The sequence below is a fragment of the Aedes aegypti genome, chromosome 2 (genome assembly GCF_002204515.2).
Source record: "Aedes aegypti strain LVP_AGWG chromosome 2, AaegL5.0 Primary Assembly, whole genome shotgun sequence".
NCBI classification, from domain to species: Eukaryota; Metazoa; Arthropoda; class Insecta; order Diptera; family Culicidae; genus Aedes; species Aedes aegypti.
Genome location: NC_035108.1, coordinates 435,904,771 through 435,920,481, shown reverse-complemented (window position 1 = coordinate 435,920,481; position 15,711 = coordinate 435,904,771). Strand labels below are relative to the sequence as shown.

At 38.1% G+C, this 15,711-nt stretch overlaps 1 protein-coding gene across 5 annotated transcripts in view; it reads right to left on the bottom strand.

Moving 5' to 3' along the window:
* The window catches only part of LOC5567000 (lachesin), a 115,852-nt gene extending 100,444 nt beyond the window's left edge, over positions 1 to 15,408 (bottom strand). The window contains exons 1-2 of one of the 5 annotated variants that reach the window (XM_021847814.1): positions 14,980 to 15,408; positions 7,351 to 7,831 (exon numbers count right to left, since the gene is read on the bottom strand). In XM_021847814.1, the coding sequence (XP_021703506.1) occupies positions 7,351 to 7,429 (79 nt within the window). In that variant the 5' untranslated portion in view covers positions 7,430 to 7,831; positions 14,980 to 15,408. The remainder of the gene's footprint in view (positions 1 to 7,350; positions 7,832 to 14,979) is intronic. The other 4 variants (XM_001651364.2, XM_021847815.1, XM_021847816.1 and 1 more) reach the window with 4 other exon arrangements.
* Between the last annotated feature and the right edge of the window lie 303 nt (positions 15,409 to 15,711).

Sequence of the window (15,711 nt, the reverse complement as noted above, 5' to 3'; positions counted from 1 at the left end):
TGCCGTTCGAAAAATTGAAATTAACGAAAAGAAAATTCTTCAAACTTCATCTATGGGATATGCTACGAATCATAAGAAAATATATGTAGCATCAGGGATCGCCTGGAACAAGCACTATTTTATTGGTTTCTTCAAATGAGAGACAAAAATGAGATAATTACTACAATTTTGGTAAAATTGCAAGCTCGAAAGTTTTCAAATGATTTACACATTCCTGACAATTTCAAGTTTAGTGCAAAATGGTTACATAACTTCAAAAAACGGTACGGCATCCGCCGCCTCAAAATCACAGGCGAAAAGCTCTCTTGTGATGGGAAGAGCATAGAACCGTTTAAGGAAGATTTTTTTCACCGTGTTATTCAGGTAGGACTATCGGCTGATCAAATCTAGAATACAGACGGGTCTGCATTGTTTTTTAAATCTCTACCGGGATATTCCCTTGTTCACAGTCAGGAACAGTCTGCTCCAGGTCACAAAGTAGCTAAACAGAGAGTAACCTTCATGCCCTGTGCGATTGCTTCAGGTACACACAAGCTGCCCATTAATATCGGAAATCCGAAGAAGCACCGAGCTTGCAAATATGCAAAAATTCCTTTGCAGTATTCTTCATCAAAGAACGCCTGGATGACTCGTACTTTTTAAACAATATTTTTTGGAGTCATTCGTACCAAGAGTAAGGCAATTTTCTGAAGAGAAAGCGATTGAACCGAAGGCCATTCTTGTTCTGGATAACTGTTCGGCTCACCATTTTGAGGACGACCTTATTTCAGATGATGGGCTAATATCGGTATGTTTTCTACCTCCAAACGTCACACCTCTTGTTCAGCCTATGGACCAGCACGTTATCCAGGCTATAAAGTCCAGATACCGAGAAAAACTGCACAATGAAATTGTGTTTGCCGAAAACGATGCAGCATTAAGTTTGAAGAATGTCAATCTCAAGCACGTAGCTTTTTGGCTTCTTGAATCATGGATGGAAGTTTCACAAAAATTATTACAGAGATCATGGAAGAATATTGGATTGATTGTTGGCTCTAACTTAATGCACGAAGATAAAATTCCTCTGGCTACACTTTTCAATATGCCGAGAATTGACATGGAACCACAACCGCCAGAATTTCTTGAGGAGGAATTATGTGTAGACGATTTTAACGATGCAGAAATTGTTGCAATATGATGAACGATGAACCTGACTGTGAAGACGAACAGATGGAAGAAGATGAAGATCCCGAAGAATCAGAAGAGTCTGCTGATTTTGAACTTGATTCGCATGCATTGGATACTGAAAGCAATAAAAATCGGCAAGCTGTTCATTGCCTAAACTATGCGTTCAATTGGGCAGAAGCAAACGGCTTTGATCGTGCAGATATTCTACATCTACGTTGAATCAAAAGCGCGGCGTTGGACAAATGTTCGGAGCTAAAATCTAAGGGTACAATTATTAATAAAAGTTTTTTTCAATGCCCAGTTTATAATATAAACGTTTTATGCATACTTTCAGGTACCGGAGTTTAGCTTTTCATTGGCTGCCAAAAACCAAAGCTAACGAAATGTTAATAAATTGAGCTTCCTATAAAATGCTTAATTTTGTTTTACCAAATTAGGATGATAGCGTTGTCTAACACAGAACACCTAGATATAAGAAATAAATGTAATGTTTGGAATGTTAATATCGAAAAATTAAAAAAAAGGTACTGTTACACTGTTTTTTTCTTCTCATATAAAAAAATCAATTTAATTGTAAAAAATCAGAGCTTAAGCTCAGCTTGTTACAACAATTGTTACAAAAAATCCTTATAATGGCATAGGCTGACCATAAGCCAATTAGATAAAAACGGGACAAATAAAAAACAAAAACGGGACAATTTTAAAAGACGTAAATTATGCGTTTGTGCTACTTTTCCCCGAATTCCAGTTCCCCTAATGCCCCGTTTCTCCGAAGCCATTTCCCCGAAAGACCCGTTCCCTTGTAAAGCAATGCAGCTAAAAAAGTGCAATAATAGTCTTTACCCGAGTAGGCGAAAAAAGCAAAGTAATAGCAAATTTTGATATGCACATACAAAAGTGATACTAACTTGAAAGGAATAGGAGATAAAAGATCCGTAAATAACATCTAAAATTTACTACTGGAATATTATTAGCATATCATATTTAGCTTTAATAAGATCTCACCAATATCAGCGAGCTATTCCTTAGATCTTCCAACATCAAATTTAGCTATGGCTCAGAAGTTTCAGGAATATAAGTTTGATATAATCTTCAGATCTTTATCTCATATGTCAATCAATTCAATATCTCGATTTAATGGTCAGAACTTTGCTTCTGCTCGGGTAGTGAGATAGTGTTGAATTAGAAAGATCGATAAGCTACCAAAGAAGGAGATATTTGATCATTCTCGTCAAAATACATATTGCCAAAAATACATATTGTTCACCACCGTGAAATGTAAAAGGTTATGACAATTATAACTTTTCGGAGAACTGAGCTATTCGGGGAACGGGGTTTTCGGGGAATAAGCTTTCTGAGAACAGGCATTGAGAGAACGACATTCAGGAAACCGCCATTCGAGGAAAAGTAGCAGAACCAGATTATGCAATCCCAAGCTACATGTCTGTATGATTCAATAAAAATCACTTAAGAACCTTAAAGCTCATTCTTTGATTTCCGAAAAGCAGCGTTTTCTAAGAATTTCTTAAAAAAAAAATCGTTACTTTTCAATTTTTCAATTCTAATGTATTTTTTTCTAATATTTCATTACTTTATTGAAATATCCACTTTTTAAACAGTTAATCTAATAAATTGCGTATCAGAAGTAAACACTTAGTTGTTTTTTTTTTTCATTGTAGGTATTATATGAATAATTATCTTATGAAGATCCGTATTTTGGAAATCCACCAAAATTTGGCATAAATATGAGTAAAGAAACGCAAAAAGTTAAGCAGAAGCATGTACGGATCAAGTTTAACTCTGTTTGAGAAACTAATAATTGGGTCCTAAAATTTTTAATGAAGTCTTGTTTTTATTTAACAACACGAAAGAACATGTTACTGCAACTACTTTAGCATTTTTTCCCGCTCAAATGACGGCTATATCATGTTTAAACTTTAATTTAAAAATTGGGTCCGTAAATGAACCTTGACACTTTTGATCATGTTTGACGTACGCTTAGCCGACAAAAACACCACAGGGGTTTTAGTTTTAACACTGGGGTCTGACATTTCGGAAGGGACACGGAAAACAAAATACACCCAAAATTTGTGTTTAAGCCAAAAGATGTGACAAAATCTAAAAAATATTTTTCAGACTTAAACCAACGGAAAACATTATAAAATTGAGTAAACATGTGATTTTGGTCTAAACATAAGCGTTTGGCACTAACATTGGGATAGGGCTTTAGGACCCTATTGCTTGGAAATTAGATGAGTAAGACAATAAACTCTGAAATATTGCTAAAAATTGTTTGTAATGTTGTTATTTTTATTTTTTACTGGTGTTTAAAATTATGTTCCAATTCTCCATTTCCTCAAATACGGGACAATTTGAGCATTTTCCATAAAACGACGGGACAGTCCGCCGAGGGGATGAAAACGGTACTGTCCCGTTAAATACGGTACGTATGGTCAGCCTATAATAATGGTTGTCTTGACTAGATTTTCAACTAACGGTAAAACAGACTGAAGTTTTAGTCATATTTCGATAATAGGAATTGCAAAAAAAAACTTACATTTTGATCAGGTCCGTCCCGCTCGGGCTCAGATTGAGTACCAATTCTAGTACAGTCACCCCTCAGTTATGGATAGCACACAGATATGGATCAAAGTTAGCTTAAACGGAGAATATCTCATCAAATAGAGTTGCAATTACGCAGAACACATTTTATCTACGTGAACCATAAATCTGTACAGCATTGCAATCAATCATATCTTCTTCTAGCATATTTTATTCGTCCATATAAAATAAAATGTTATTCGTATTTATAGAATCGTTGATTCATAACTGTCGGGCATTGAAACCCGTACCACAGTTATGAATCAACGATAAGACGATTCCGGAAGATACGCCGAAACGTATACTTTCACTAACACACCATTCGTTTGCTTCACAGATAAATTGCTGTTATAGTGTTCTGATCCATAATATGTGTCGATTTGATCCACAATAAGGACCCTCCTGTTCCATGATCCACATCTGTGGGATGGACAACGTTTGAAATTTCTTTCGAAATCGACACTTTTTCGTAAATAACCGAGATTTTTTATGTGTATTCTCGAAAACAATTATATTTGGCATTGCCAGCCGGGTAAATTTGTTTTGTACAAGGCCGCCATGATTTGTAATCATATTTTATTCTAAAAAATGACGCTTAGCCGATCCATAACTGTGGGGTGACTGTACTGCATTTGGTCCCAGCAATTGCAAGAGACATGCGGGTCTCTATTTGTCTCTGTTTTGATATTACATTTTACACAACAGCTAGTGACATCACTGTTTCCTTAACCTAGTGACGGAGGGCAACTATCACCATTCGCTCGCCCGTTATATTCGAAACAGTTATGCCAGATAAGAAAACTACTTCGTTTGTGTGAACTTTTCCGGTTTGGACTGGATTTCAAACCATTTATGCATAACCGTACTCCTTCGGTCATGTTTATAATTTTCCTTAATTTTCACACTCACTCGGACTTATTCCTTCGGAGTTCATCGCTTGCTTTCGGTAAGAGTTTGGTAATGATTTCGCTTCTTTTTTCTTCCGTTCTGTTGCGATGAACTGAATTCTCGCTGTAAGAAATGCAAACCGAATAGGGTAGCCATACCAGTATTCGTCACCACAAGAAGAACTACATTTCAATCAATATCAATCAAATCAAAAACAAAAAAAAAACTGGCTAGAAGCTTTGATTTTATATTTAGATTTACATTTCGTGCTCCAGTATCCACCATGTTTTAATTTAGGTTAACGAATTTGACATCTACATTGATTTCTTATGAAGAATGATAATTTCAGAAAAAAATTGAAGTTTCAAGGAATGTTGCCACAACATTTTAATATGTTTAAATGAACTCAAAGCGGCATATGTCATTTTACATCGTACAACAGTATATAGGTAACACTGCGGAACAGTGTCTCCAGCACCAAAATACCGCTATTCACTTAATTAAGGGTTGCTGAATCCATTGCCGTTTTCAGAAATATCATAGCACGTCTAGTTTTTGAGATATCGACTATTGAAAATGCAAAAAATGACTATTTCAGGCAACTTGCATGCAAGTTTGCCAGCTTGTAAGGTAATATATTGTCTTAATTTGCCACAGAATTGAAACTTTATGTGTATACCAATACTTTTCATTAAAGTTTGTAATACTTTCGATATGGAAAAGTTATTTTTTGATGGTTTAGAGAATTGTTGTATTTTGCCATATAGAAGAAACGAAGAATTTTGTATGGAGACTGCAAGCATGTTGAAAAAATCGGTTTAATCGAAATTTAATCGCGCAATTTCAATCAAATTATGTCTGAAATGAAAGTTCAAGTTCTATTTTGCATGTTTGGTGGATTAGATTACAAAAAAGTTTGATAAATTGTACTTTAAATTTTATGTAAACATTAATAAAACCAGTGTTTTATACAACTTTGGCGACCTGTAGCTAAAAATTGTGACGTGCTGGAACATTTCTGAGAATGGCACCAGATTCAGCAACCCCAAATCTACTAGAGACACATAATTTGATCCTTGAGACACGCAAAAATGTCATTTTTGTTAAGCTGTGTAATCTTTGGTGGTGAATACTCGGACTATGGTGGCTACCAGAGCATCTACCCTACGGTGGAATATTGTTGAGATCCAAGCCCCCCCCAACTTCTTCAAAGCCATAATCCGCAAGACAATGGATTCCACTGCGGGGGGTGTTGAGTGTTGAGAAAAAGACTTCTGACCTTTTTCTTCGGACGGGCGGACGGGGGATGCGAAGATGACGGCATTCGGAAATCATAATAAGGAAGTGGCTTTGTTTTCGCAGCAGTTCTGGTGGACGCGGTTCCGGGTGTCTGTAAAGTTTTGTCTTATCTGGTTAACCCAGGGGGAGAATATTTGCTTTTGATAGGGGTTAATTCGTGACGAGAGCAATGCCGGAGTAAAAGGGTTGAAAGCAGATTTACTTTTGTCGTTTGGCAAGGTGGCAATTGATGAAGTAATGATGTGCGAAAACTTATTTTGTGGGAGCTTTTAATCGTCGTGGTATAAGAATAAAAATGATAAGGTTGTAAATAAAGATAAACAGTTGAAATTAGAGCAGCTCTAAAATGCTTGATTTTCCTTGTTGATCGCACTATCGATTGAGACATGCAAGCAACCCTCCGGAAAGAAACGAATAGAGTCAACGTGTATGCCAGCGAAGATTCGTTCTTCAAACATAAACCTCTCGCACAATTGTTTATCATTCCGAAGGGATTGTGTTTATTTAAGATAGGAAGTTTGTCATTTTTGCGAGCTTCGTTTGCAGGCAGCCTGAGACAGATAGGCATGAAAAAGCTGATTTTCTTTTTTCGCACGGGTCCACGAGAAAGATTGTTTGCCTGCCCTGATAAGCATACTACATATGAGTGCCAACCCCTCTGCGTATCGTCTTTGGATACTGGCGTGGAATATGCGTGCTCTTTTGGAGGCTCTTGCTGTTGGAAGGTCGCTCGATAAACAAATAATCGAGAATGTCACTTTGGGAATTAATAATTTTGTTCAAGGTTTGCGCACGCACGGTAGGATAGAACTTGGATATTTTTGTTATCATAAGAAAAACAATTTTGGTAAAGAATATGAGTGAGAATGTATACTGCTCATGGACATAAATGACCGTACTAATCTACAAGCTTAATCAATGATCTCCTGAAGGTCGTGTTGTACTCAAATCAGATATGATTAGAGGCATAGTACTTCTTCTTGGCATTAACGTCCTCACTGGGACAGAGCCTACTTCTCAGCTTAGTGTTCTTATGAGCACTTCCGCAGTTATTAACTGAGAGCTTTCTTTGCCAAATTGAAAAACTGGTTTAGTTTGTAAATCTTAAAACCAGCACTCAAAGGAATTATTGGATAATCCTCAGTGGTTGTTAAACTAAAAGCTTGGTAGAACTCAACTATATAAGCCAGCAGGCTAACTACATATAAATTCATAAAATTTCTCGGATGTCTCAGCAAAATAACAAATTTGTTTTCAAAATTAAAGAATTGCATTCACGAACGTTATTAAATGTATTCTAATGTATTTCACATAGTTACACTAATTTTCTTCATAATTAGATTCCCCCCATTAAGGTATGAGTGGTTAACAAACAAGGTCAGAGACGCTACTTACTTCCGGATATATCCTTCTGCACACACGTGGCCACAAACTCGAGCAGCAAGATTGCTACAATACGCACCGCGGGGGCCATATCAGCTCGCCTGTTTCCTCCCTCCTGTGCACGACAGGTGTAATGCCGGTGATTTCTTAGCTCAAGACGCAGCAATTAAATCAGCTCCTACTGCACAACACCACACTTCCGTTGATTTCGCAGCCCAAAATGTTGCGCGTCGCACACGCCGTTTAATTATTTCTTTTAATTACAGCTTTATTCCCGAGCTTACCGCCGAGCTTTGTCATCGTCCAAATCATAGCCGTCGTCAACGTTTCTGGTACACCACCTGGCGGCCTTTACCATGATGGCCATAATCGGCAGGGCTGGTAGCGAGTCACTTATTGTTGATTACTAGGTCACGTTTTTGGAACTAGTCTCTAAGAAGTCTCAGTTTTTAAGGCATTTCAACTAAAATCGCTTTTCCTGTACATGTTTTCGCTATGGTAAAATAATTGTTTTACATAGATAAATCAATAATTTTGACTCAAGAATAACTTCCTATGAATTTTTGCAATTCTAGCTCCGAAACTGTTTATTATAGAGTATCGTTCTATGGAAGCTGAAGTGAACCGTTTGGGCTCTCCAGCTTTTTATGAGTACCAATGCCTGCTGCAAATAGGCTCGCTTTCTGGAAGGGATCAAACAATTTGACGTTTAGCTTGGGTCTGTTCTATATGCCTATTCACATGACGTCTCAAATCAGCTGATCGGGAAGCACTTTGACAGTTCTTCTATGAAAATGACAGGCTCGTGTTAGCACTGGTCCTCCACCGATGTAAACAAATGCATAGACGGATCTGTCACATGAAAAGGCCTATATTATACGACCCAAGCCAAACGTCAAATCGACTGGTCTGTACCTGAGAGAGACTCGCGAAGAGGAAAAATATCAACGTCATATGCAGCCCAGATTCCCCTCTCACGAAACGTCAAATGCAGCCCACCGTTTTTATGGCTGAAAAAGTGAAAAGTATTGTGTTCAAAGTAAACTGTTATTAAAAACCTCAGTCGGTGGAGCAGTTTTTCCAAAGTTGCTGATAAATCTAAGCAGAAGATTAATTATTTCTAATGTCTGCTACGTTTGCTGGCATGAAATTTCACTCAAATGGCTATTTATGATTCGATGTGATGCAAACTTAATCATTTTTTGCTGAGAGGTTCATGTGAGGATTTGAACAGCATGCGCATAATTGGTATGCGCATGCGCATAATTGGTATGCACAAAGTGGAATAAGAAAAAAACTCAGCAATCACAGAAAAAGAAGACCGTCTTCGCGAGTCTCGTCTCAGGTCTGTACTAGAAAACGATTATCTTTATTTCGAGATATTTTAAAGCAGTGGTCACCAAACTGCGGCCCTCAGAGAGGATTTGTGCGGCCCGCGAACTGATTTTGAACGTTAGTATAATTTTTCCCGCATGATGAGATTTAATGATGACATGGTTTAGTGCAATATGTCATTTAACTCTTTGGGGCTTGATTTTTTCCAAGAACTATTATACAGTTTTTTGAACGCCTTTCAATAGTTTTGGTGCTCAAAATGCTAAACATAACAAGAAATGATGTCAAATATTTTTTTGGGAGGTGCTAGGTCTTCCAAACTGCTCTTAAGTTCATAACTTGAAGTCTATGCTTGTAATAACAACCTTGTTCATTGTATGATGAAATGTGATGAAATGTTATCTACCGTATATTATGAACCTTCTTAGTGTTCAGCAAATATTATCAGATCATTTCGAATGTTCTAGATTATCTAACTTGTCGGGATGTCCAGTACATAAGATCTACAACGCGATGAGAGTCAGGATTTAGTGGTAATAAATTAAAAACCACGAAACGAAGGACTTCCGAAACATGGTGTATTCGACAAAGTTTCCAGTCATAATAAGCGACATCTATTGGGAAGCATCCATAAATTATGTCACGTAAAAATATACTATTTTCAACCCCCCTGCTTTTCATCTTTTGTTTGAGAACAATTTGTGAAAACGTCAGTAAAGCCTGTCCACGTTAAATTTCGGACACCCAAATAATGGCAGCAAAAAAAAGTTACTCATAATTCAACAAAAACAATTGTTTATTTCAGAATAAAAGAGTTATATCTACAAAATAAACAGTTGACAAGGATGTTAATCCTTCTTTCTGTAAAATTCTCGAACTTTCTGTGGTACACCCGCCATCCGTGTCCGAAATTTATCGTGGACAGGCTTTAGAGTCTAAATGCGTAAACGAGTAAAAACACGTTTTGAATATATGTGTTTGTCGACGAATCTTCTTCTTTTTTCTTGGAATATCGTTCCCACTGGGAGGAAGCTGGCTTCTCAGCTTAGTGTTAGTTTAGCATTTCCACATTTATTACCTGAGATCTCTCTCAGCTAATGACCTTTTTGCATGGATATATCGTGTGGCAGGCATGCGCCCATACTCTGTGGCCAAGGAAGTCAAGACTCTTTCCTTTACGAAAAGCTCCGGTAATCGTCATACAAATCTCGAGCTCTACTTCTTTTTTGCAATCGTGCAACACGACTATCCGTGTAGAGGCGTCACTACTGTACTGTCACAGACAAACAGACGTAACACTCTTGAGAAGCTCATGGTACATGCGTTTAACGATGAATTTGAATTTCATTTGACCGACGCGATCGTTCCACCAGAGGTGCTAGTGTTCGACCGCTTTGACTTTTAATAGTGTACACGTTGCTGAATGATGCGAACAAAACTTACAGGCAGGGGACGGACCTGGTGTAGTGGTTAGAACACACGCCTCTCACGCCGAGGACCTGGGATCGAATCCCATCCCCAAGATAGTCACTAAAAATTTCAGTGACGACTTCCTTCGGAAGGGAAGTGAAGCCGTTGGTCCCGAGATGAATTAGCCCAGGGCTAAAAATCTCGTTAATAAAGATAGAGAAAAAAAAACTTACAGGCAATTTGTGTAGTAGTGTGCGTGTTAGGCAAACGTCAACTAAAAATCCATCATGGCAGACAGTGCTTCGCGCGGTTCTTGCAACAGATGGCAGTGTGGACTATAAGACTATCCATGAGGACACTTCGCGATTGGGTTGACAGCTGAAAGTGCAAGCACAGTGAACACTAAACTTACCGAAATTTCGTTGAGCATCATCAGTGCTTACCAATCAATGTGATGGATTTTACTAAGGTGGCGCAGATGATTGATGCGTGCCACTAGTCCTCTCTTTTATTCTCCCGCTCTTCTTATGCAGCGCAAATAGTGACGTCACTATTTGCGCTACATAAGAACAGCGGGAGAATGAAAGAGAGAACTAGTGACACGCATCAATCATCTGCGCCACCTTGGTAAAATCCATTACATTGCTTACCAATCTCCTTTGTTCTCCAAGCGATGATTGTCAAAAATTCATGGTAAACAAAAAAAATTAGCTGATCACAGCTGCCCCATGGATTGCCTTATTGTCAATTAGCACTTGGTACACTCTTTGCCAAGGGTGCAAATTTTTCCGCACGCATAAGCTAACAGTTCAATGGAAGCTTGCGCAGTGACGACATTATTTATCTCCACCTTTTTCTCTCATTCGGCGTCGTTCCGTATAGCCGAGAGGCTTTAGAAGTTTCACGACACTCTCTGAGTTATTTCTCAATCCCTGAAAATTTGATGGCAATCGGATGAAAACTCGAATTTTGCGAATCAATTTTGTGTGTGGCAATTTCATCGTGGACACCTTTTACTCTATGCCCAAGGCAGTCGAGAATATTTTCATTACGAAAAGATCCTGGACCGACAAGGAATCGAATCTGGAACCCTCAGCATGGTCATGATGAATTCCCGTGTCTTTACAGCTTCGGCTATGGGGGCCCTATATAACCTGGTAGATTATATAACTGAACTCTATTTAGCAAAAAAAAAACACTGCCACAAGGGCAGATTTGAAGTTCTGTGCTCCAGGATAGTTTGGAAAAGCTTTTGAGATTCTCAGAGGTCAATAGATTCCGTTTGAGTTGAAAATATTATTATTTGCAGCGTTGCCAGATCTACGGAAATTTCCCAAAGGAAAAACTTTGATCATTTTAGCGAGAAAAGTTACTGGAACAAAGGTAGACCTGAAGTTCTGAACTCCAGGGTAATTTGGAGGGCCTGGAATACTCCAAACGTTCCTTGAAATATCTTTTTGATTCGTGAGAAAGCTCAGTGAACATTAAATTACTTCATCGTTTAGTAAGAAAAATTACTAGAACAATTGTAGATCTGAATTTCTGAACTCCGGGTTAATCTGGGTGGCTCGGAATACCCCAAACGTTCCTTGAAACAGCTAATTGATCCGTGAGAAAATTCAGTGAACATGTTAAATTTTATAACTTCACTCAGTTTAGCGAGATAAATTACTTGATCAAGTGCAGACCTGAAGTTCTGAACTCCAGGATAATTTGGAGGGCCTGGAATATCCCAAACGTTCCTTGAAAGAGTTTAGTGGTGCATGTTAGATTATATTACTTCACTCAGTTTAGTGAGATAAATTACTGAAACAAATGTTAACCTGAAGTTACGAACACTAGGGTAATTTGGAGGGCCTAGAATACCCCAAACGTTCCTTGAATTAGCCTATTGATCCGTGACAAGGTTCAGTAAACTTGGTAAGTTATATATCTTTACTCAGTTAAGCAAGAAAAAAAATACTGGAATAAGTGTAGACCTGAAGTTCTGAACTCCAGGGTAATTTGGAGCACCTATAATATCCTAAAGGTTCCTTGAAATAGCTTATTGATGCATGAGAAGGTTTAGTGAACAGGAAAGATTTTATAAATTCACTCAGTTTAGCGAGATAAATTTCTGGAATAAGTGTAGCCCTGAAGTTCTGAACTCCAGGGTAATTTGGAGGGCCCGGAATACTTCAAACGTTCTTTAAAACATCATATTGATACGTGCGAAAGTTCAGTGAACATGGTAGATTATATAACTTCACCCAGTTTAGCAAGAAATACTACTGGAATAAATGTAGACATGAAATTCAGATTTCCAGGGTAATTTGGAGGGCCTGGAATAACGTTTCTTGAAGTAGCCTTTTGATCCGTGACAAGGTTAAGTAAACATTGTAGATTATATAACTTCACTCAGTTAGCGAGAATAACTACTGGAACAAGTGTAGACCTGAAGCTCTGAACTCCAGGGTAATTTGAAGGGCCTGGAATATCCCAAACGTTCCTTGAAATAGCTCTTGAGATTCTCAGAGGTTGGTAGATTCTATTTGAATTTGTAATGTTATTGTTTTTAACCCAAACAATTACTGTTAAGGTTGTAGATTTCAAAGAGTGTGCTTCAGGACAGTTTGGACGTCCTAGAACATACCAGGACATTGCAAAGCAAGTGAAATAGTGTTTTCGTTAAAAGAGTAATTCTGTATTATCTAGCCTGAACATCATTTATGTTCACAAACAGCATTTCACGCTTCGTATGTACTTATAGTTCAATTTTCCAAACTTCAGGATGTTCAGGATGTTCTAGGTTGTCAATTAGGCCATAAAGGCATATACTTCATATTTTTCTCTGATAAAAGAGTATATTTGGAACAACTTTGCCGAAGACAGTATATACATTTGTTCATTGGTTATTGGTTACGGCCTTTTTTGTACTGCGGTCATATATGACCGCGCCGGCCCCAAAGGGTTCATCTATTTAGACTCAGTTTTTCGCTTTGGATATGATTTTTATCTGTTACTTTCACCTTACCAGAGAGGAATTGGAAGCATACCTTCAAATTTTATCATGCGGGCGTCGAGTTCAGTATCTGTGTGATGAAAGCTTCTAAAACATCAACGATGGCGTGGGATTCTTCACAGGCCTTGTCTCCAGCATACGCCCATATCAAATGACAGAATTGGTTCGTACCTGGGTAATTGGAGACTTAAACATATTTTCGAAAAAAACGGCTCATTTTGCAGAGCTTTGAATATAAGTGTGATAAGCGGCTCCGTTTTGCTCAAAACCTATGAGCTAGTATTGATATAAGTTGTCTTTAACCTAAGGAACAAATTTTATCCTCAAAAATCTGTTATAGTTATAGGCTTCTGTATTTATTTTTTATTCAACTTTAACAACAAATAAAAGCATATCAAACCTATAAGACGCAAATGCCCTCAAAACTACGACCCTGGCAAAATATTTTATTGTGATCATGAAAAACTCGTTTTCTTAGAATCCCTCCATCCTCTGATACCAAACAAACTAAAATTTTCAACAATAAAGTGTGATTTTTGATGGTGGAAAGTTTATCACCAGAGTATACGACAATCAGACGCTGTTTCTAGGTTTGGGAGGACAAAACCTTTGAACTTATTTGCTTTATAACATTATTTAGGACAGTAATAAAAATATGACAAAAATTGTCCTGGATAGCGAAGTTGTGTCAGAATATACTACAATAATCAGAAATTACATTCACTATCAAAAACAATGAAAATAACGCTTGTGGATGCTATATTCACGTTCAAACAATTTTCGCATTTTTTTATGGGCCGTACTGTACAAAAACGTTGTAAGTAACTGAATGAAACGGCTTATCATTTTGTCATACATTTTTTGTGGGAAATGATAGGAACTACATTGTGTTTTAACGAGAGTTGATTGCATGCTAAATTTGAGCGATATAAACGGTAAAAAAATGTTAAAAAGATTTTTCAGGGATTCATTTTAAAACAGTTTTAGAAGAAAGGTTGGGATTCTTCTTAATTAACTTTCTCAAAACCGTTTGAAAGTTACTTAGTCGATTCGAAAAATTAACCGAGATTTGCTTAATTTGCTACAAAATCGAAATTTTGTGTATGAAACAAAATTTACCAACAAAGTTCATAGTAATTTAGATGCTTAAAAGTTATTTTTGATGGATTAGTTATGTTTTTTTGTGATATAAGAGAAATGAAGAATTTTGTATGGAGATATCAGGGCCTTCCTTAGCCGTGTGGTTAGAGTCCACGGCTACAAAGCAAAGCCATTCTGAAGGTGTATGGGTTCGATTCCCGTTCGGTCCAGGATCTTTTCGTAATAAAAATTACCTTGACTTCCCTGGGCATAGATTATCATCGTACCTGCTCCACGCTATGCGAATGCGAAAATGGCGACTTTGGCAAAGAAAGATCTCCGGTAATAATTGTGGAAGTGCTCAGAAGAACACTAGACTGATAAGCAGGCTGTGTCCCAGTGAGGACGTTAATGCCAAGAAGAAGAAGAAGAAGATCTTTCAGACACGCAAAAATGTCATTTTTGTTACGCAGTGTAACAGATGCGTTAAGATAAATGCACGCACTGAAGTGAATTGTGTTAATAATAGAAATTTGGTTCTATTGGAACCTAGTTGATATAGTTCCAACATTTCTTGTACTAGGGTTCCAAATGCATCCAAATTATGGAATGAGTTCAAGGTCATAGAGATAAATCATTGATTTGCATTTAGATTCAATTGCTTTCGTTCCAGACGCAGTGTAATTGAACTAAAAATTTTACTGATAACATTTTGGTTTCTTAGTCACGACTGTAAGAACCGTAAGTCACTATTTGGCCATTATTTTCTCCAATCTGGACACTAAAACATCTATTTTGCCATAACTTTTCGTTACCAGCCCTGCGGAACACCATAATACCGGCCACTACTATTGACCCATCATCCAGTAGCGAGGCAAAGGCCCGGTTAAAATCCACACTCCAGAGTAGACGAAGTTAGCACTCGGACGGATAATTGTCAACAGCATTGACCGCCAACATTATCCCTCACTCATCAGCATACTTAATTGAAATCACTTCAAATGTATGTGCGGGCTACACAACAACCGACGACAGAACAGGACCAGAATAGGCGACACCAACGGCCGACGGGTGGACAGATGTCAAATCGCCACAATCCTTTCTCACTGTATAATAATCGCGCCAATCCGGACCGATTTCGAGAGGGACCGCGAACTGCGAACCGCACCAGGTGTAAATATTAACTGACTCCAATTTTCCAGCGGCAAGTCAATTTGAAGCAAATTTCCCAACCCAACCGGGACGACAACACGAGCCACGACCGCCGACGAAGACGAGGAACTGGCTTGAGACGACGACTTTCTGACTGTGTAGAAAGTGCTTCCAAGGAAAGCACTGACAGCATGCGGGTAGAGACTTGAGTCGACAGGCGGTTCCAGCAAACCGTGAGGCACGAACGGATAGCCATTGAATTGAAAGCTTTCGTCGTCAACTACGTGTCGAAGTCACTGGTGATGGCGTTGATGGGAATCGGGGGGAGGCGGTGCGGTGAGCGAGCAGGACATGATGTGGGGTGGGGAAAATTATCCTTTTTATTTCGGAGGCAA